The sequence below is a fragment of the Bombus bifarius genome, unplaced genomic scaffold (assembly GCF_011952205.1).
Source record: "Bombus bifarius isolate JDL3187 unplaced genomic scaffold, Bbif_JDL3187 scf7180000007970, whole genome shotgun sequence".
NCBI lineage: Eukaryota > Metazoa > Arthropoda > Insecta > Hymenoptera > Apidae > Bombus > Bombus bifarius.
In genome coordinates this window covers 1,211,125-1,232,365 of record NW_022884356.1, presented here as the reverse complement: position 1 = coordinate 1,232,365, position 21,241 = coordinate 1,211,125, and the positions used below count along the sequence as shown (strand labels likewise).

The following is a 21,241-nucleotide window of genomic DNA, read 5'->3' as shown; positions in this document are numbered from 1 at the left end:
TAGAAAATTATTACGTAAGCTCAAAAATATTATAAGCAACTAATAATTTCTAGAGATCATAATTAAAATATAGTAATCAGAACGTAATGTAATAATGCACAATATTTGAGGAAACACGTTTATTTTTTATTAAAATTCGTATAGTCGTACATAACAATGTAGGTCTAAAATGTACATACACATATATATATATAATAAATCATAATAAACAAAGGGTTTTGCGCATGCTTGTCCGAAAGGATAGAATATATATAGAAAGGTGTAAGCGTCATCAATATCCGTATCGATAACCCGAGGTTGACTGAAAGTAGACAGGCATCGTTCAATGAAAATTCTTCTTTATTCGTAATCGATTGCTGCGCCATCTCCGGTATACGAGGAAGCAATGCTAGTTTTAGTTAGTGCGCATTAGTGTGTCTGTCGATCACAGAGTATAAGTTGAGTTTACCTGCCAAACGTGTATCTATGATTGCTCAAGTTTGTATACTCGTGCCATTCTCGGTGTTGTATTTCGACAATTTTCCTGGAATATTCCGGCTAGACAGGGACACCGAGTATCCGCATAGTGTGTGCAAGTGCGCATTAAAGGAGTTATGGGAGACGCAGCGATGAACGTCGCAGCGTCCGGTGGCGGCGGTCAGCGTGTCGTTAAGGAAGGCTGGCTGCAAAAACGCGGTACTACAGAGCAGTTTCATAATATTTATGTTTACTTCTTTCCTTCATTTCGATCGGGCTGAGTCCAAATTGAAATAACCTCTTCTCATTTTCTCAAATCTTCTCCTCTTTTATCGTATCCCTCCTTTTAATAATTAAACGTCAAGATTAAAAGTAATTTTTTCATGAGAATTTTAGAAAGCAGAATTACTATAATATTAAAGTATTAGACTGTTCGTTTGAACTTTGGTCATTATCTTGAACTAAATAGATATTACTTACATATTTTGTAAAGCATAAATAAAATGCTTGATATTTATAGAGGTGATAAATTAAAGATGATTTTTTATTTGTTATGTGTAGGAGAGCATATAAAGAATTGGAGGTCAAGGTATTTTGTTTTGCGGGACGATGGTACTTTAGTTGGGTTCAAAGCTAAGCCTGATCAACAAATGGCAGCTGCGGCACAGCCACTGAACAATTTTACTGTTCGTGGTTGTCAAATCATGTCTGTAGATAGACCTAAGCCTTATACTTTTGTCATAAGAGGTTTGCAATGGGCTGCTGTAATTGAGAGGACGTTTCATGTAGAAACAGAACAAGAAAGAGAAGATTGGGTTGCAGCGATAAGGTTTTGAATTAGACAGAATAACATACTTTGCGAGCCTATAGATTTCTGAAAATATATAAACATTTCTGTCATCTTTTATTTTCTTTTATAGATATGTAGCTGCAAGGTTAGCAAGCGAGAAACAAAGTCAACAACAGCCTACACAGATGCAACATTCATCCTCGTCTGAAGATGTTGATATGGAATCTTCGGGAGGTGGTAGGTCAGACTCGTGTGGATCTGTCGGGGTAGTGTCTTCGGATGTAGACGGTGGCAGTATTGATGAACTATCTGCAAAATTTAGTGTTCAAGGAACATCGAATAGTAAAAGTACAGGGAAAAAAAAAGTAGTATGTATATAATTGGTGTTGTTCTCTACACATATCATTCTAAATCTAGATATTTTGCATTTAATAATACATTTTCTGATCTTCCATTTCAGACTCTTGAAAATTTCGAATTTTTGAAAGTTCTGGGAAAGGGCACATTTGGGAAAGTAATCCTCTGCAGAGAAAAGGCAACAGGCCATTTATATGCTATTAAAATATTACGAAAAGAAGTTATTATTCGTAAAGACGAAGTCGCGCATACACTTACTGAAAATAGAGTACTGCGAACTACGAATCATCCGTTCCTAATTGTATGTAGTTTATATATTGTTATATCGTCCTTGCGCATATAAGGATAATTAATGTTTTTTTAATTTGCAGTCTCTAAAGTATAGCTTTCAAACAGCGGACAGGCTGTGCTTTGTAATGGAATATGTAAATGGGGGAGAGTTGTTCTTTCATTTAAGACGTTCTCGTGTGTTTGGCGAGGATCGTACTCGGTTTTACGGTGCTGAAATAATTTCAGCATTAGGTTACCTTCATTCGCAGGGTATCATTTATCGTGATCTCAAATTGGAGAATCTTCTCTTAGACAAGGATGGACATATTAAAATAGCTGACTTTGGATTATGTAAAGAAGATATAACGTACGGTAAATAGCTTGTGCATACTCAAATATGAATTTGTGGATTTGAGAATGGTAAAAAATACCGATAACATTTCAAATATTCAGGGAGAACGACGAAAACATTCTGTGGAACTCCTGAATATCTTGCACCAGAAGTGTTAGAAGACAACGATTACGGACGAGCCGTAGATTGGTGGGGAGTCGGTGTTGTTATGTATGAAATGATTTGTGGTCGATTACCTTTTTATAATAAGGACCATGAGAAGCTTTTCACGCTTATTGTAATGGAAGAAGTAAGATTTCCTAGAACGATTAGTAATGAAGCAAAAGACATGCTTGGTGGTAAGTGGGTGGTAAATTGAATTGGAAACTCTAAATCTCGGACGAAAATTCATCTTGTGAAATTGATGGATTTTGTTAAGCTTTTAATTTGTTTTCAGGATTACTTATAAAAGATCCGAGTAAAAGATTAGGTGGTGGACCTAACGATGCGAAGGAAATTATGGATCATGCATTTTTTTCGTCAATTGATTGGTCGGATCTTGTACAGAAAAAAATTCCTCCTCCTTTTAAACCTCAAGTAACGTCTGACACAGACACCCGATATTTTGATAGTGAATTTACGGGTGAAAGCGTCGAACTTACGCCGCCTGATCAAGGATTTTTAGGTAGTGGAGGTGGTTTGAATTCGATAGCCGAAGAACAAGAGCATTTCCCCCAATTTTCCTATCAGGAAAGTCACTCAGCAGCAACATCTTCCATTGTTTCCATTAATCACTGACAGTATCAAGCTTTTCCTTTGTTTACATATTGAGATGTATGGCTACATGCATGAGAAAGTTATTCGATTACGACGAATATTTGCAGTTTGTCTACCAATTTGGAAGAATTTTTTTAACGCAGATAAATCGAAATATCAGTTATTTTCGCTAATTTATGATGCTTTTTTATGCATCTTTATAAGGTTTTAACACATATCTCCAATGGCAGATTCGTGTGTATGCGTGTAAGTATATACGCATATATACACATACTCATTGAAATTGTACATGAAAAAGTTATGTACTATAGGATCCAATTAAATTAATATTTATACCTGCTGAGTAGGTTCGCGGTGATATAACGGGGATTGAATGTTTTGTTAAACCGAAGGCAGAATAAGAAAGATAAGAAGCTTATCCTGTAAACTGTGTTACGTTATAAAGAGTGGCATGCTTCTTCTATATGGAAGAACGATATTTGATAATCGTAGCTACAGTTTCTTTTTTTAATGAAGATGGTGTTCAATATTTTCTGGCTTCGTTGTCAATTCTATCGCAATAATTTATAGAAGAGCAGTTCCTGGTTATTTTTTTAAATTCATTAGTCAAATATTATAGCAGAAGCCAAAATAGTAAATTACACTTGGCAAAGAGCCAGTCAACGGGCAAGTGGATTTTCCATTTTAAAAGTAGCAGCATAGAAACATTAATAGCTTTAATTGAATTAGTATATAAATCTGAAATCAATTTCTAACATCAAAAGAAAGCGTTTCTTTGTTATACTACTACTACTACTACTACTGAATTTGGAAGTGTTCTTTTTTTCTTAGTACGAATTACGCTATTCATCATGTATCATTGACAAATATTGATTTACTGTGAGAATCAGATGGAAATATGAAATGCTACCCTAATATTATATTATTAATATTATATGCTACAATGATTATATATATACATATATTTATATTTTAACAATTAAAGGATTATATTGTATGTACGCATTATTAATAATTTCCATCTCATTTGTAATTAGCAAATTTTTGTAGTTTATCCGTTTTTACGCAAGAAGGAATGGGAGAAATTTTTTACAATAGAATTAAAAATCAATTGTTTGAAGTTGGTAGATACGCAGTTTTGCTATTTACCACAAAAGAGCATGATACATTGTCGAAAAAGATAAACGATAAAAGTTATGTCTGTATATCGTTTTAATTACTTTGTCCTAAATTATATCTTATGTTCCATGTTTTATATTTTATTTGCAAGAAGATCCACATTGTACGATGGTAAGACATTATCCTTTATGAGCCAAACATGATCCAAAACTGCTCCTTCTTTGTCATCGGATACCTATTACCGATATATCGTTAAATGAATAGTAACAAATATTCGTTTCCCATTTGTTTTTCCCATAGTATATAATACCTGTTCGAGATAAAGATGAGTCTGATTATATGCTTTCATCCTGGTATATCCATAATCAGAACTACGGTACGCAGACCATTCTGGTTTATGCGGAATGAACTTTTCGCGACCTTCTTTACATCCTGCTGATCCAGTTACTACATGCACAGGTGCCTTGTAGTTTTTGTACGGATTTTCATAACTACCATTTTGTACCTAAATATTATTTCACTTTACTTATTTTGAACGAATTTAAGACGATATTTTCATGATGATAGATTACCTTAAAATTGTATATGGGCCACAAACGTTCATAACTATGTTCATGAGCCCATAATAATAAATCTACTTTGTACTTAAAGAAAAGATCCTCGAGACCAAACCAATTTATAATTGGCAATCCAACTCTTATTAAACTTTGATGATTGGTGCAGTCATCGGCATTAGCATTGCTGCAATACATTGGTCTGTGACCAAATACAACTATCCATGGTCTTTGTGCCCTATAAAATATTGTTACTAATTTTTGTTGTATTCTGATAGAAAAACATACAAACTTACCTATTCTTTGGCATGTTCGCTTCCGTTAAATCTTTTTCTAACCAGTTATACTGTTTAACAAGTTGCTTTATACCATAATTCATAAAGTAATAAGCTTCTGTTTCAATTCCTATGAAGTGAACTGGTCCTACATTAAAGCTATACCATAAACCTTCAGAATTACCAGGCATTGTAAAACGTGACCTAATAGCATATTTATTTATTTTAACAATGAAGAAATTATAAATGAATAAATTGATAATCTTAAGCATAAAATATATCCTGACCTGTAATTACTGAAGTTATATTTCTCTTCATGATTACCAGGTACTGTCATATATGGTAAATATGCAGCCACTTCTTGTATTTGTTTCATAAATTCATCTCCAACACGTGCATTATCTGTATTCATGTCATATGCAAAATCTCCAATATGAATTGCTGCATCATATAGTCCACGTTGTGCTTCTTCTTGCAATCTAGGTAAACTTTGAGCATTTTCATTACCCATATCGCCAAAAATAACAATGTGAGGTGACCATTTTGCTGATACCTCGGGAGCAGTTTTTAGATAAAATATATTGGACCATCCATATTTGCTACCACAGTGATAAACTATTTGAAAAATTTATATACATATGTATATAGCTGATTTAAGATCCAATAAATAAATAGAAAGTTAGTTTACTTACGGTAATTAGAATTAGGTTCTAAATTTTTTAACCATACTCTATGAATATATTGTTTTTGTTTTTCATTTCCACCATCAATAAATAAAGTAGAATTTCCTTGAGCTGTAAGGATTAATCCTCCTATTCCATATTCAACGATTGATTCATGAGTATTGTTTCTTGTGGTCCATGTTACGACAATGTCATGAATAGTATCTAGAAATTATAAGATATTTGTTAATAATTAATTATAGAAGTCCTTTAAGGAAGTTGTGTAGTAAGAATATAAGTAATTTGGAATACGTTTTACCTCCATAGGATAAATGTACAGCTTCAGGTTGATAGTAAATAACATTGCCTATTGCGACAGAAAACAAAGATAAAACAACCAACCCAATTGTCAAATTCATTTCTCATTAATTCACCAAGGATTGAAGTCACGTTGATGTATATCAGTCACGATGATATTCGATCAATTTATTTCTTCACTTATGAATATGTGAAAATGCTGACGTTTGTGGAAACTTCAAAATTCAGACAATAAGGTCTTGAGCTGTGTTCAATCGAATACAAAGAAATACTGCATTTATAGGCTGTGTAACATTCGGTTAGACTCCAATCGCCTAAGATCGTGTATCAGCAATGAGTCAGGCATTATCAACGAAACTCTTATCAGCTGTTTAGTTTCTAACAACACTCTAAATTATAGAATGTTAAACATACTCCTAATTGGAAGGTTTTATTGAATTCCAGCATTATTTCAGTCGAAAACAAGATTCAAATTAACACACTGACAAATTACCTGAAATGTTCAAGATCAGAACTCACGTGATAGCGCCATCTCGGCTATAAGTATGACTCTAATGTATTATTATCCATATTGCACAATGCACTTACGTCGAAGTATCCAAATGATATGATAATTAGTAGTAGCTTATATTCAACTACAAATTACCATTCATTGAATTCAAATATCACATCTGAAGAATTACTATAATCATTCATATGCAACTGAAAGGAAAAATTTGGGGATCACAATCAATATTTTTCATTTCTTCCTAAATATTGATAAGAGATATGTATTCCTAAATTAATTGAGTTAATGTTAGTCGTACACGATAGAAGTTGGCAGAAAGTAATGCTAGAAGTAGAGAGTGTAATTATGAAGTTAGCATCCCTTATATTGATCACGCGCTCTGTCAGTTCGTCTTCTCTTTTCTTCCCAAAGAGCTCTCCTATTCTATTGCTCTTGCGCGGGTACGTTTTTACACGTCCAGTATACAAGAACGGCCGTGTATAAATGAACTCATCGAACATTATCTGAAACGCAAGTTTTAACCTAAATTACATTTGTGATATCTCTCTTACATATTACTTATCACTTTTTACTATCTAGATATAAACTCGTATCAGTAACTGTCTTTTTTAACAGAATTTCTCCCATCTTCAATATTAATAGCTCCTTATTTTTCATCAATTCTTTAGAATGAACAATTGAATTGCAAGACTCAATACATATACATAATTAAATAATCTCCCATTTATATAGTCCTATAAACAATATAAAAAATGTGTAAAAAATATACGTGTTTTGTTTGTATTTGAACACACATTTTTAAGAGTCGAATTGGTGGGGGAATCAATCCATACGTTATACTGCGAGCATTACCCTGTAATAGTGAATTTGATACAGTAAAATGTGCTTACGTCGCCGACACGGAGGTGCAGTTTAAATAAAAACGGGAAGAATCTTTTATGAAAATTGATAGAGTAAAAGATAAAATCGACGAATCGGTAGGGTAAGTCGAAGATGGTGGGGTTGCCGCCACGAGAATGACGACGGCGCCGTGGCGGCCGCTACTGCCGCCGCTTCGCGGCGAGGGATGGAGATCAGCGGACGACAAGCGATGTCAGGGCTGCTGCCGCCGTCGGTTAACACGCACAGGTTCACACCCATCCTCGACAATACACTTTAGAGCTTCGGTGTCGCGGGAAACTGATAGGACGATCTTCTTCAGGAGTCAGTTCCATAGTGTAGTGAATCGATGCGAATGGCTCGTGTCTCAGAATCTTTGGAAATAATCGAATAGAACGAAAAGTGATGTGCTTCTGGAGCTGAATAGGGTGGCTGAATTTGTTTCTAATTCGCGAGATCGTACAGTCAAACCTAAAGAACAGAAGATACGTTAATCATTACAGCACGATAAAGATTTGCGAACGTTCATCGGGAATACAGGTTAATCGTTTCACGGTGAAATCCTCTTTTGATCCTGCCTGATCGAGATGTCGCAAGTATCCTCCGCCGAGGGAGGCATAGAATGAAGATGATGTAGACAACAAACGAGAGGCGAGAGGCAGAATCACGTAGAAACGACGGCCTGTAAAGCAACAGTGCTCTCTTGTGTAATGAAATTCCATCGTAGGACGTGCATTTGATTGGGACCTACCGTCGACGAAAGTGAGGGGAAGTTAGCATGAGGATAGCCCGTGTTAGTCCGGTCTCGACTCCGAATCGAGGCTCCTTCGCGGTTCCCGAATGCCACCCGAACAGACCCATGCAGTTAAGGATGCGAGCAGTCAGGATGACCGAAGCAAGCGAGGAGTCGCGTTCAGTGAAAGCTCTAATCAATAAGCTAGGACTCGAGGGATTCTGAATTTGTTGATCGTTCGAGAAGCGAGTCTTCGTTGCAAGGATGTAGGGGGGCCCATACTCGGGGCCCCAGTGAGGGTTTCCTCCAAGGACTCTTCCGAATCGCTCGTATTAACCAAAACTAAAACGAACGTTAAAAGAAGCTTCATTACGAATCCCTCGTACTCGTATTAAAATATATAAAGAGAAATATATAAAAAAGAACGATATTATTCCTCCTGTGATTTTTCGAGTTTGCAGCAGACCCTACCGAAAGTATATTAAGTACCAACGTACTTAATCAAGAGGAACGATCGGATAACGCTACGTGTTCGTTAGCAACGTTTTTTTAAGGAATATCCGCCGCTAGTTCTCTTGTCGTTTTAGTCATTTAATCGGTGTACGTAAATATAACAACCTTAGGTAATTGTTAGTGAAGTTGAAAGTTCCCGGGGCGGCTCGACAATTGCATCGGTTCGAATCAGCCGAGCGAAAACTGTGTCAAACCCGTCGTCGAAAAATTTTGGCTCCAGTCTTAAAACCTGAAAAACAGAGAAAAATAGAGAAGCAAAAAAAAAAAAAAAAGGAAGAAATAGAATCGAAAGAGAGGAAGAAGGAAGATAGAATGCGTTTACGTCTAGGAAAACGTGGATGTTGTTAGTAGTATATGTAGATCGTGATATATCGATGGATATATAAAATGAGATGCGAAGATGCAAGAGGAAACGAAAAGAATGGGACGCGGTAACGACGTTAATATCGGCGAATCGTTTTTTCGGTGATGATAGGGCGGCTGCGCCTATCATCGACTTTAATCAAGCATGTCGCGTCAAGATTCGCCTGAAGCATCGTTTTCTCCTGGTAATGGAGTAGACCAGTGTCTATCGTTGAAGCCAGGAGAAATGATCGATCTAGGGGGATATATTATCATATTGATCAACGAGAATGACAAGATCAAACTGTACGGTGAGCATCGATGAGCAACGTCATTAACAAACTTCTGCTGTTTATTTATCGTCATAAAGTTAAAAAACATTTTCTTTTTCTTTTATTTTCTTTTCCTTTTTTCTCTCTCTCTCTCTCTTCCTTTTTTAATTAGCACCAGCTACATGCAGTTTAATGAGCGTCAGCAAAGCTGCTTGTCAAGCACGTAGGCGTGAACTGTGAAACCCTTTCTCTCTTTTGTTTCTCGTGTCTTTTCCTCGAGGATGCTATCATGTGTAATCATTGACATACAAACGAATTGGCTAGTCCGTTCGTCCTGTATAGTCTGTATCTACTGTCTGTTCGTGTATCATCTTTTTCTACTTAGACTCGTTCTTTTATATCATACTTCTCTCTCTCTCTCTCTCTCTACTCGGATTCAAATTCTGATACATTATAGTTGTAGTATACACATATGCACTGTAACACATTATACACGTATCCAATTCGTAAATGTTTGATGATTAGATTATTCTGATTCTTATTTCTTCGAGTACTTACTTATATTTTTTTAATAATGGGAATTGTTCCAAATGTATTGCAGGTTCTCCGGCCAACAACAGGGACACGTTGGAAGCGGTCGACGAAATTTTAGAAGTTAACGGTAGCAGGCTGGAAAATTCCAGTCAATCGGAAATCATTCAATACATATGTCAGGTATTTAACATTCATTTATAAAATTGTTCGGATAATTTGTAGTAAAATGTAGGAAATACTCGAGAATACTGTATCTCTCCAGAGTTAGCGTATCATTAAACAATATGCACATTCACTGTTACTTTTCGTACCTTCCTTCCATTTTCTGAGTTAATTTTTTAAGCTTCTGGAGAGTACTTAATTTCCTATTATGAGAAAATAATATTCTGTAAAATCAGAATATAAGTGCAATGAAATAAATTATTGATACATGAATGTTGAAGATTTATAACCTATTTTCTTATCGAAATATGTATAATCTCTGTTTCTTACTGGGAAACATCGTTCTTTGTATTAATCGGATCTAGATTTTTCTCTTTAATCGAGGCATTAGATCGATTCGATGTTTCATTGGAAGTAGTACTTGTCAAGCAGTACTTTGCAAAAGTAAAAAGTTTTCTAGAAATTTTTCGAATATCCCTATGAATACTATATCTTATGTATTAATATCTATACTGTTTACTATTTACCTTATTATACACTATATGTAAATTATGCCTAATACCTTTTACTACAAATATTAAAAATTACGTACGTATCATAAGTTTTATAATTTTTCAAGTATGTTTCGATAGTTAAGGATACGTAAAGTAAGTATCAATTTGCTTATCGATTAATCGATCTATTTATTTCCCTAGTGCGTCAGCTCACGAACGATATGTCTGCGAGTGCGGAAGAAAAGAGGAAAGGACAAGGGTGAGTACGTTTTAAGAATATTTATTGTAATTTTAATTTGTGGGGATTTTAATAGGTAACAAAATTTATAAATAAAATATGAGGAGGTTAAATGATTTTATCGTGTAATGATTGGATGACAGATTTTCATACATTTATAGGTTAAAGATGTAAAAATATACGGAACCCGTATAATATGTAAAGATACATAAAATATCCAAAGTAAATTACTCATTACTGTATTTAGTAAAACAAATATCTGTTTTTATTTGATTTATCTAGACATGTTCAGAAAAATATTTGAATTTGAATATTTTGAACAGTGCGGTACCATAGAATCTATGGGGTAAATGTCGCAGATTATCGATCGACTATTTAGTACATCATGTCGTATTTCAATATTGCGATTATCGCAATTGTTTCAAAAGTTCGTTAGTCTTCTCGTGTCTGAAAGATGAAATGGTTCGCATCAAAGTGAGTTCTGTTCTTTTTGGAAAAATATATATCTTGTGAACATTTATCTACGGTAAGGATTATTTTATCTGTTTATTTTACTGCTGTTATTAGATCAACGTAAACTTCAGTACTTTTACAAAGTAGAAATATCCATCATTATCAACGAAAGATGTAATCCCCTCCTCGCAAATCGTTTGGCAGAAAAATTACTTATTATACATTTTAATAAATGGATTAACGAATAAAAGAATTTATAGATAAAAAATAAGGAGATTAAATGATTTTATTGTGAAATATCGAGACTGAATTTGGCCAGTACGATATCGTAGAATCTATGACGTAGAGTGTCAATCGATTGTTTAACGCATCATATCGATTTTCGATACATATTGCGATTATCGGAATTGTTCCAAAAATTCGTTAGTCTATTCGCGTCTCTGAAAGACGAATTGTGTCTTCTCGTCGAAGTGAATTCTGTTCCTTCTTGGAAAGATATATTTCTTCAGAACGTTCGTCCTCGGTAAGGAACATTTTGTCTATTTATTTTATTAATATCGTTGAATACTCCAACATTTTTATGCAAACATCAGATAATTAAAGAAGTTTGTAGCATGTTTGGTAGTCGATGCAACTATTATATCTTATATTTAATGGATGTGGGAAAAGTATAATCAAACAAAGCACTAGTTACGAAGTTTTCGTTTTTCAACAAGATAACAATATGAATAATAGGCAAAAAGTAGCAAGAATCTTAATTTTTTAGATAAGTTCTTTAATTACGAGAAAGTGGATACTAATAGAAAATCTCATACGATAGATATCGGTAACGTTATCGACAACTTCGACAAGTTTCTTCGCGTTATCATCTCCTCCCTTCAATCCCTTCAAATCGTTTGCCAGAAACAATTTTCCAAGACTAACCTCCCGTGAATACGAAAGATTCAAACCTCGGGCCTTACGTAAAATCGTCGGCCGATTTCGTGTTCCCTCGTGCGATTCCGGCGTTCGCCAGGTAAATGTTCAGGTCGCCGCCAGCGTGTAACGGAGACGAATAGAGGGGAGAAGAGAGACAGCGAGGAGAACTCGGCGAGAGGCACAAACAGTGCACACGAACGGAGGGAATCTAACCTTCGAATGTATCCGCTGTCACGTTCAGGTCCTCGCTAGTACGGAACCGTACATACGTGCCAGCGGTTCCGCGGTATTCCGCGCGCTCTTATCGTCCTCCTAACCTTTCATTTCTAGTTTCGCGTACACTTCGTCCCGTGATTTCGTTTAATTTCTCACGTTTGCGTGCTTAGACGTCGTGGCTTGTCCCGAACACCTACTATCTATCTACTTTTACCTCATCTTCGCGCGAATACGTTCGACTTTGTGTTTATTCGTTCGATGATTATCATTGGTGTCTCTGTGCACTCGTGTTCTCCCTCTCTGTTTTTGTGTATGTGCCTGTTGTGATTCTCGTTCCCGGTTCTCTTACCGGTGGAGGGAAATCGAGACAAAGAGGAGCCAGATGGCAGCTGGGTTTGTCCTCGAATCGTCCAGAATCTCGAAGATATTCGATTATCGAGTCCCGAAATCGCAGTAAGCTGGTTACCGTTAATCGTCGATCGCTCGTCGCTGGATCTGTCGATACGGAAGGTGATTGCTCCTCTCTTATACTCTTTTCTTTTCTTTTTTTCTTAACCATCCTTTTTTTCTTCCTCGAACCACGGTGACGTTGCTTTTTAAAGCCATCTTTCGCTCGTCCTCTCCGTTCGATTGTTGCGCAATCACGCTTTTATTCTTCGGCCGTTATATGGGCTCTATCTCCCGGACCCGAGCAGAAATGAGTTTTCATTTGATTGCTCGTTTCGATTCGTTCGCACGAGTTATGTGTCATCAGTTACGCGACACGCTAATACCGTTTTCTGTCGCGAAAACCGAGACTAAGAATCCGTCGCGGTTGCAGTTTCTGGGTTAGACAGCTAACTTACAGCGGCTCGCTAAACTATTCTTTCGCTTACCTTACTGAATATCGGTTGATACATTTTGAAGTTTGCCGTTTTAGTTGCCACGAGACACGACTGTCATGATCGCAATGCTACGATTTTTAACTCGTCTCGTGCATACGTACGTGAATGGTTACGTTGTATGTAGTACATAGAACGTATCACATGTGGACGTATTAAAATGAATTGCCTATCATGTATACATTGTACGCAGTATACAAAACATTTTGGAATTTCATTATCTGTGATCGGACACGACTGTCACGATTATATCGGTCAAATCCCGAACCAATCTAAAACCTAAAACTCTACCTATGCATTCGACAACTACTCTTATGAATATACTACTTATGTACGTAATTGTAGTTGCAGAAAGAAAGCTTTAAATTTATCTATTAGATCTATGTATACAAACGTATATACCAATGTGGCGCAAGGAGAGATACCTCAAATTGGATTAAATTTATCCATCAATCTACACGAGTATTGCGTTTGCCAGAAGAGAGTATAAATGATGTTAAATTTATTAAATATTTCATTCTAAAAAAATCTCATTATAACGCATTGTCCAAATATATTTGTTATTTTTTTTTTTTTCTTTATAGAGAAACTTTTTACCCACACACATACATATATATACGAAGTTCTGTTGCATCGACAAATTTACAATCGTCAAATGGAGAGGCGGTATTTCCTTTGACACGATAATTAAACCGAGTATCTTTAAAGCGAATAATATTTAATGGTGGAGCGAGTTTCGCAAAGGATCGAAAAGTGCGTCCATTAGCAAGCGCGGATGGCACCGGAGAGTGGATTTCGATGAAGCTTTTAATCGTCGGGCCTGAATTTCTCCAGGCTGGAAATCGATAACATAAACGGACAAGCGATCCGTGTCGCCGATGTTAACGCGCGTTTTCACAGGAAAAATCGCTAAGCGCTGCCGTAGCGGTAACGCGCGCTCGTTGCCAGCCCGATAAAAGTGCGCGCGCACGCGCTCCCGCGCTTCCTCGTATTTGCCTATCGCGAATAACGCGAATGTTTTGCCGACGAGAAGCAACAATCGGTCAGGGTGCAGCACGCGTGTCAGCATTGCCGTGCGTTTCAACCTTTTTTTCTCTTTTGCTGAACGGCTACCTCGGCTACTTTGTTCCAGCGTTTCCGCGAATTCCTCCGACGTTTCCTCCTTCTTTATTTTTTCCACGAGACTTTCACGCGAGCGGCTTTCCCGTTTCTCTTGCTTCTTCCATTTCTTACGTTCGTCAAATCATTTGACTGGGAAAATTCCAATTTTCAAACTCGTTTCAGCGTTACCTGCTAATCTTACCAGGTCCGGTCAAACGTTCGGTGTTAAAATTTCATTTAAAATTGTATATTTATCGTTACTTCTTCTGTTCGTCCAACTTCATGTAAGTTCTTACGTTATCCGATTAATCGGTTTCTCGACTTCTCCTGATATAAGAATTTGCATAAAGTTAGTTAAAGTTAAAAATTTGCAGAAATTTTGAAACCGCTCGTTTGACCAGGTCTGCTAAGCTTGGCGCTAATTGCGTGTAACGTGCAATCGAATGTAACACGCAAACGGTAGAAACTTGATGGGAAGAAGAGATGTTTAACTTTTTTGTTATCTGCGACCTTAAATATGCCTGTTTTACGCGTATCTTAAGTTTCCTCTTCTTTTACACTTTTAGAAATTTATCAGCCTCCTTTGAAAAGGCTGAAAAGGAAGAATACTCGAGTCTACATCACGATCTGCATAATATCTTGTTTCTTCTGTAGTTTGCTTTCTGTGCATTTAAACAATTCTGTACGGGCGATCGATATTACGGTCAATATTTAGTGTCTCAACATTTGGTCGGCAATATACATACGCTGGAAAGCTAATGTCTTATTGACAAAAATATCTCGTAACTCGGGTACCACTACAGTGGTATTTCAACTCGTGTTTATTAGAGACTGTTTGCCTATGTTTGACGAGTACTGCATGTTCGTAAAGCTTTTGCCCGATTCTTTGCACACCCTGTATATCGATCGCCTACGTACATTGTAATGCCGAGAATGTTAAATATCGACGATGATGTTGATAGTCTGGAAATTAACGTAAAATTTCAATGTCTTTCCGTTAAAAGTAGAATGCAACAAACTAAAAGTGCGTTTTTCTGTACTTGGCGTGTTGTCCGTATCACGTACAAACTGAACGTTCGAAGGGCTAGGAAACAAAAAATTTTCTCGTAATATTATTCGAACGACGCGACACGATGCCCATTTCAGTGGCTTTTTACGCGTGATGCAGAAGATAGCGCAATACTCAGCGTCTCCGATAACTTTACGATTTATTTACCCAAAGTTAGCGGATAAATGACAAACTTATCTAGGAAGAAAGCACCGAATTAATTTCTACACTCGTGACAGACGGCGTAAATCACGAGCGGCTAAACCGGTTTACTGGTTTGGTCGCCGATTGCAATACGGATCCATCTTAATACATTGTAGTTTCGCTGAGACGATGTACATTTAATAGAACATAAATTATGACCCACTTTTCCATGTAATTCCCGAGTGAAATGTTGCGAAATTCCATGACAGGAAAGTATATATATATATACACTTTCTTGTTATGTATATATGTTATATATATATATATATATATATATATATATATATATAGACAGATAGATAGAAAAATAGATAGATAGATAGAGAGAGAGAGAGAGGAGAGAGAGAGAGACTCAACGTAAGAAGCGGCGTTCTAGCGAAAGATCGTGCCATCCTCGGGGCATAGTGAGATAAAAAGTGTCCCATCCCTTCGGTACTTACGTATAAGTACGTCTATGCATATATGCACAGTGGGATGTTTCTCGTGCTTTACATTTCTGTAAATATAAAAATATTAGAACAACTCGGAACAGAGTTAGCGATTTCGGCCTGTCGCAGGTATGGCTAATGCATATTCAACGCGACGCACGGTAAAAGAATACTTATCGTTACAATTTGGCCCGTAAGTACGAGTTCGTAACTCATTTGGAGCGGCTGTAAATGGAAATAAAATTTCCGTGCAATTATCCCGGCGATTTTCAGTTTGTACGATTAACACGCGCGCTAAAAAGACACGGTACTGCGAATAATACCGCTAAACAACAGAGTATCGTCGTCATATAAACGCCAGTACTTGTTCGTAATAGTCACGTTACGTTCGGTCGTAACTTGAAATCAAATTTCCGTGCAACCGCAGTCTTCTTCCGCTTTAAAGCCCCCACACTCGAGAATTGACGATTGTCAATGGGAATGCGCGTCCGGTACGCGTCGACTTTCCCCGAGTTTCTTCCTCTTTTTTGCCAGCGTGTGATCGATACGACGGAAGCAGGGCATACGTGGCAGTAGGAAATCATTGAGAAACGATTAATATAGCGTAGGTAAGAGAGGGTATAGCGAATTCGAGGGTACGTCATTCGTTGGTAGTGTGTTTGGCCTGGGGCGAGTAGTTGCGTAGAAAACAGGGAAGAGTTGCACGCATCGCGAGCACGGGACAATTACTGCATAGCGTTGCGAACGGTCGGCAGAGAGGAAGTAGAAAAAGAGCCGATAGTACCGGTGGAGGAACACAGCTGTGTTGTGTATACACTGGCGCTCATAACCGTTACGACACCTCCTCGTTTCATATGAAATGTGGCGAGTTTAGATTTTAAATCTTTACGATGGTTATCGGCTGACATATTCGTTGTTCTTCTGGTTTCGATCGTGTTTTTGATACTACCGACTTTGTTCCGGCGTTTCGCGAACGTTCCAGTTCACCAGTTCAGGCGCGGATCGGGTTCAAATATAACCATAAATGGTTTCAAATGATAATAATCATAATAACAGCAGGTTTTGGTCGAAAGTTTTGTGAACGTATTCCAATTCACATTCTTTCGGTGCAGACTAGGTTAGGTCTAACCCGAAACAGTTTCAAAGAACTATAGCGCTAATACGTTTCGGTGGCAAGTTTTGTAAACATCCCGGTTCAGTTTTGCGTAGAAGATCAGGTTCGATTGTAATCCGAGACGGTTTCAAATAACAATGATTATAGCGCGTTTCTCTCCAAAGTTTCGTGAACGTTGCAGTTCACTTTTTCGGTACTAGATCAGATTCGGTTCTAACTGTGAAACAGTTTGAAATAATTGCAGTAAGAATAATAGATTCTGGTCTGAAGTTTCAGCAACATGAAACGCTTCGCTTCTTCGTGTTAGATGTGAAACTGTATCAATCATTTTCAATCGTATCAAACACTTTCCACAAGTTGTCTAATACTTATGAACGGGGCTGTACATGTGCGATACACGCATGTGTAGGTGTGTTACGTACGGCCGTGACGGAGAAGGGTAAGAGAGAAAAAAATAGATCGGCGGAAAATATTTATGCCTGTCGTGCGCATCGGCCTAGCTCGTTTGATTATCAGGTCATCCCCGTAAGTGATACGAATTTTCCCCAGTATTTTTAGAAAACTAGGCACCGCAGCTTTCTTTCGCCGGCTTATGGGACGCGGTTAAAGATGGCATTTCTTCTTTTAACGCCGGACGTACGCTCGTGCATGCCGTCGGTCGATTCTTCCGATTTCACGTTTACGCTACAAAATTTCCTCTTTTAATGTGCGTTCTGGCTGAATCTGCGAACCGCGAAGTTTCTTCTGGAAAGTTTTTAGCGCTGACTATATAAATATTAAGTTAGCATATATTTTGAAATATGTATATATCGATCACTCTTCTTTGCTTCATTAGAGATGTCCTTCTATATAGGGTGGCAGGATTGTAAGATATTTTGGCTATCGCGAAAGGGGTTTGCGACTGAAGAAAGACTAGAAAACACAAGCGTAGAACTGCACACTGTGGATGCTTAATTATATAAATGTTAAGAATGTATAAATTAAGATTATACACGTGTTAGAGTTATAGTTTGAGACATATATATTCAATTTATATTCTCCGTTTATTTTATTGCAAATGCCCTTTTAAATGCAGAGAAAATATTATTATTTGACTATTGTAAAAGCAGCTCGGGCGTTGAGAAAGTTTAAGAAGTAAAAAAAAAAAGAGAATACTTTACCGATTGACCGATTAATTACTGCAACGTACTCGATTTTCACGTTACGCATTACCGAATTCTGCTGTATTTGCAAAGTTCAATAACTTCGTATACCTGGAAAGCGGAGAGCTAAAGGTAATAAATAATTAGAGTATTATATTAGGTAATAAATAATTAACGTATAAATAGATAAATCACGTACCTATATTACGCGTTAGTACGATAATTAACATTCCCATGACGCCAATATCGTCTCATCGATCGTCATAGCATTAATTGAAGTCATAGTAAAAACTTGGAAAGTTTCTAGCGGCCGAAAGATTTACGAACTTCGCGCGACAAGATAGCTAACAGGGTCGAAGGTCGAGTCGATGTTGTACGAGGTTCTCCGGTGAATTACGGCCGTTCTCCTAAGTGCTCCGTACATATTAGCGCGGTGCAATTTAGGCTACGCGCTTTCCGGTGCTAATGGTTCGATCTTATAGCGGTGTGAATCGAATTTGGCCCCGTAACAGAGTGGAAAGTGGCCGCCGTTAATCGAATTTACTTTCACGCCGTGAGGAAGAGGAACGTCGCGTTCCACACTGCAGCGGAGGAAACGGAACGATTCCAGGAATTTCACGTAACCGCGTGAAAGACCGAGCCGCACGTTCCGCGCGGACTAGTAAGCGTTCTGCTTAATAAAACCGCGTACCGTTCTATATTTCAAACGGGCAATTTCTAGTGAAACGCGTTCCTAGGGAATTCTTTTCTCTTAGCAAAATCCGCCTATAGTTAATGCCCTATTTCTAGCCCGTTTGCTTGGGGGTAGGTCAGAGGCATTCGAGAGAAGCAAGCCGGGGATATTTGCGCGAGATTTTTGTATTTTTCCGAGTATACAGTAGCTCGCCAAAGTATTCCAAACATTTACTATAGAATACTTTCGTGCATATATTGTACACGTTATATAAAACATTTTAACGAGATAGGGCTGGCTATGGTTGTAACGGTAAAATTTGAAACTGACTCGAAAATGCATATACATGTTGCAAAAGAATTTATTGGAAGCATACTCTTGTCAGAGATCATCGCAATATTTGGACGGCCAATTATTCATTTAGTATACGAGCTATACAAAACATTTTGAAGTTGCATTGGCGTTGTAACGAGATAGTATAATGGCGTGAATGTAATGGCAAACTTTGAAACCGATTCGAAAATGCATATAGCAGTTGCAAAAGAATTTATTGGAAATATATTCTCGTCAGAGATCATCGTAATATCTGAACGATCAATTATTCGTCTACTGTACGGGTTATATAAAACATTTTGAAATTGTATTGTGTTGTTATATCTATATTTGGAGGTAGGATCGCGTTAGTTATTACTTTATTATTCGGATGATAAACACCACACTTCTCGGAGCCGAAAGACCTCTATGGCACACACTTAGAAGGGACACGAACGAACGAACGAAAAGGAAGCCTTAAACTATCGATCTGGTCTATCGACCGTGTCTAGTAATATCTTCTAGTTACTCCCTTTTGTAACTAGCCGTCAGCATATAGATGGCGAGCGAGAACTCGCGTTGTCATTTTCAACATATTGGCGTTGTAACGAGATGGGACTGGTGTGATGGTAATGGCAAACTTTGAAACCGATTCGAAAATGCATATAGAAGTAGCAAAAGAATTTATTGGAAGTATATTGTTGCCAGAGAACATCGTAATATCTGAACGATCAATTATTCGTCTATTGTACAGGTTATGTAAAACATTTTGAAATTGTATTGGTTTTGTAACGGGATGGTAGTGGGGCGATGGTAATGGCAAACTTTGAAACCGATTCGAAAATGCATATAGAAGTTGCAAAAGAATTTATTGGAAGTATATTGTTGCCAGAGATCATCGTAATATCTGAACGATCAATTATTCATTTATTATACAAGCTATACAAAACATTTTGAGGTTACATTGGCGTTGTAACGAGATGGGATCGACGTGATTATAATGATAAAATTGAATACCCATCTGATCATGGATATATTCTATGTATTACACAAAATGTATTAGAATCTATTGATGCATTAAAATGAATTGTGTATCGTGTGTATATATCGTACGCGGTATACAAAACATTTGGGAATTTTGGCGTTGCAATGAGACAAGATTGCCATGATTATAATGGTTAAATTTGACAGAAATTGTAATAGTAGTTGGAGGATATTTATTGAAAGTATATCAAAGCCAAAGATCATCGCAGTATTTAAACAGTCAATTATTCATCCGTTGTACACGTTACGTAAAACATTCCAAAATTTCATCGGCTTTCTAACCAGACACCGACTGCTATGATCGTAATGGTTGAATTTGGAACCAATTGAAAAATACACGCAGTCAGTGACAGTAGTGTGCATCTATCGAAGCTTCTATATCTCACTTACTTATACTTTCTAAAATGACGCAAGTATTATTAACGCGTTCTTAAAAGGAATCCACGAAATTAAAATATATTTGTCTCGCAAAAATATTGGGCTAAAGTTACATTGGAAATTGCAAGGCCTTTCGAGTTTCAGTGAACGTCGAGCTTCAACATTCTCAAACGCTTGCGTCTTTCCTTATCCTAAGAATAAAAGGTCGTAGTAGATATTTTTCTTCGTCGCGTAGATTGTCATGCTAATCACTGTCGTTTACTACGATCCATCAAGTTTCTCAGAATGGCTAAAATAATATCGATTTCACGGACTGGAAAGATACGAACGACTCGGGTAACCATACGATACTTTGCTGAAATTAAGTAAATTTGCGAATTACGGTTTAGTATATTTCAATTCGTTGCGACTCCCAAGGCAAAGTGTATAAAATTCGCGTGGCGGCTAGAGACTTTCGTAAAATCTATTGCTCAAGACATCGAGCCACGTAAGCAGAAGTCCGAGGGTCGTCACGATGCTGACACACGCGCGTATCTCGCGTGAATGCAGCAGATGCTGTACGGTACACGAGAATGGCAAGGCTTCGATTATGGTCGATTCATATACCGTGCTTGACGCACGGTTAGGCGAAAACCAGTTTTCTAACTGTATACGCGATCCCATAGTCGTGGTATATGTGTGTGTGTGTATAGCGTTTACAATCAAATACCACAAATCACTCATTGCATGACAATCTCGTAAGCAT

General features: G+C 37.3%; 3 protein-coding genes across 3 annotated transcripts in view; 2 read left to right on the top strand and 1 right to left on the bottom strand.

Annotated features, from left to right (window-relative positions):
• The first annotated feature begins 593 nt into the window (after window positions 1–593).
• Window positions 594–4,186, top strand: LOC117211499 (RAC serine/threonine-protein kinase). Its single transcript, XM_033455442.1, has 7 exons — window positions 594–675; window positions 1,018–1,285; window positions 1,377–1,614; window positions 1,707–1,904; window positions 1,975–2,245; window positions 2,327–2,563; window positions 2,662–4,186. Exons 1-7 carry the CDS (start codon window positions 594–596, stop codon window positions 3,000–3,002), a joined length of 1,635 nt encoding a protein of 544 aa, XP_033311333.1. The 3' UTR covers window positions 3,003–4,186.
• Window positions 4,100–6,457, bottom strand: LOC117211571 (acid phosphatase type 7). The gene is made up of 7 exons (XM_033455595.1): window positions 5,911–6,457; window positions 5,622–5,816; window positions 5,217–5,544; window positions 4,951–5,133; window positions 4,673–4,892; window positions 4,411–4,605; window positions 4,100–4,335 (listed from the first exon to the last, which is right to left on the bottom strand). The coding sequence occupies exons 1-7, from the start codon at window positions 6,008–6,010 to the stop codon at window positions 4,234–4,236; spliced, it is 1,323 nt and encodes a 440-aa protein (XP_033311486.1). The 5' UTR covers window positions 6,011–6,457; the 3' UTR covers window positions 4,100–4,233.
• Window positions 6,458–7,504: 1,047 nt separating this feature from the next.
• The window catches only part of LOC117211453, a 135,543-nt gene continuing 121,806 nt past the window's right edge, over window positions 7,505–21,241 (top strand). The window contains exons 1-3 of the mRNA XM_033455349.1: window positions 7,505–9,195; window positions 9,758–9,870; window positions 10,548–10,605. Of these exons, the coding sequence (XP_033311240.1) occupies window positions 9,051–9,195; window positions 9,758–9,870; window positions 10,548–10,605 (316 nt within the window). The 5' untranslated portion in view covers window positions 7,505–9,050. The remainder of the gene's footprint in view (window positions 9,196–9,757; window positions 9,871–10,547; window positions 10,606–21,241) is intronic.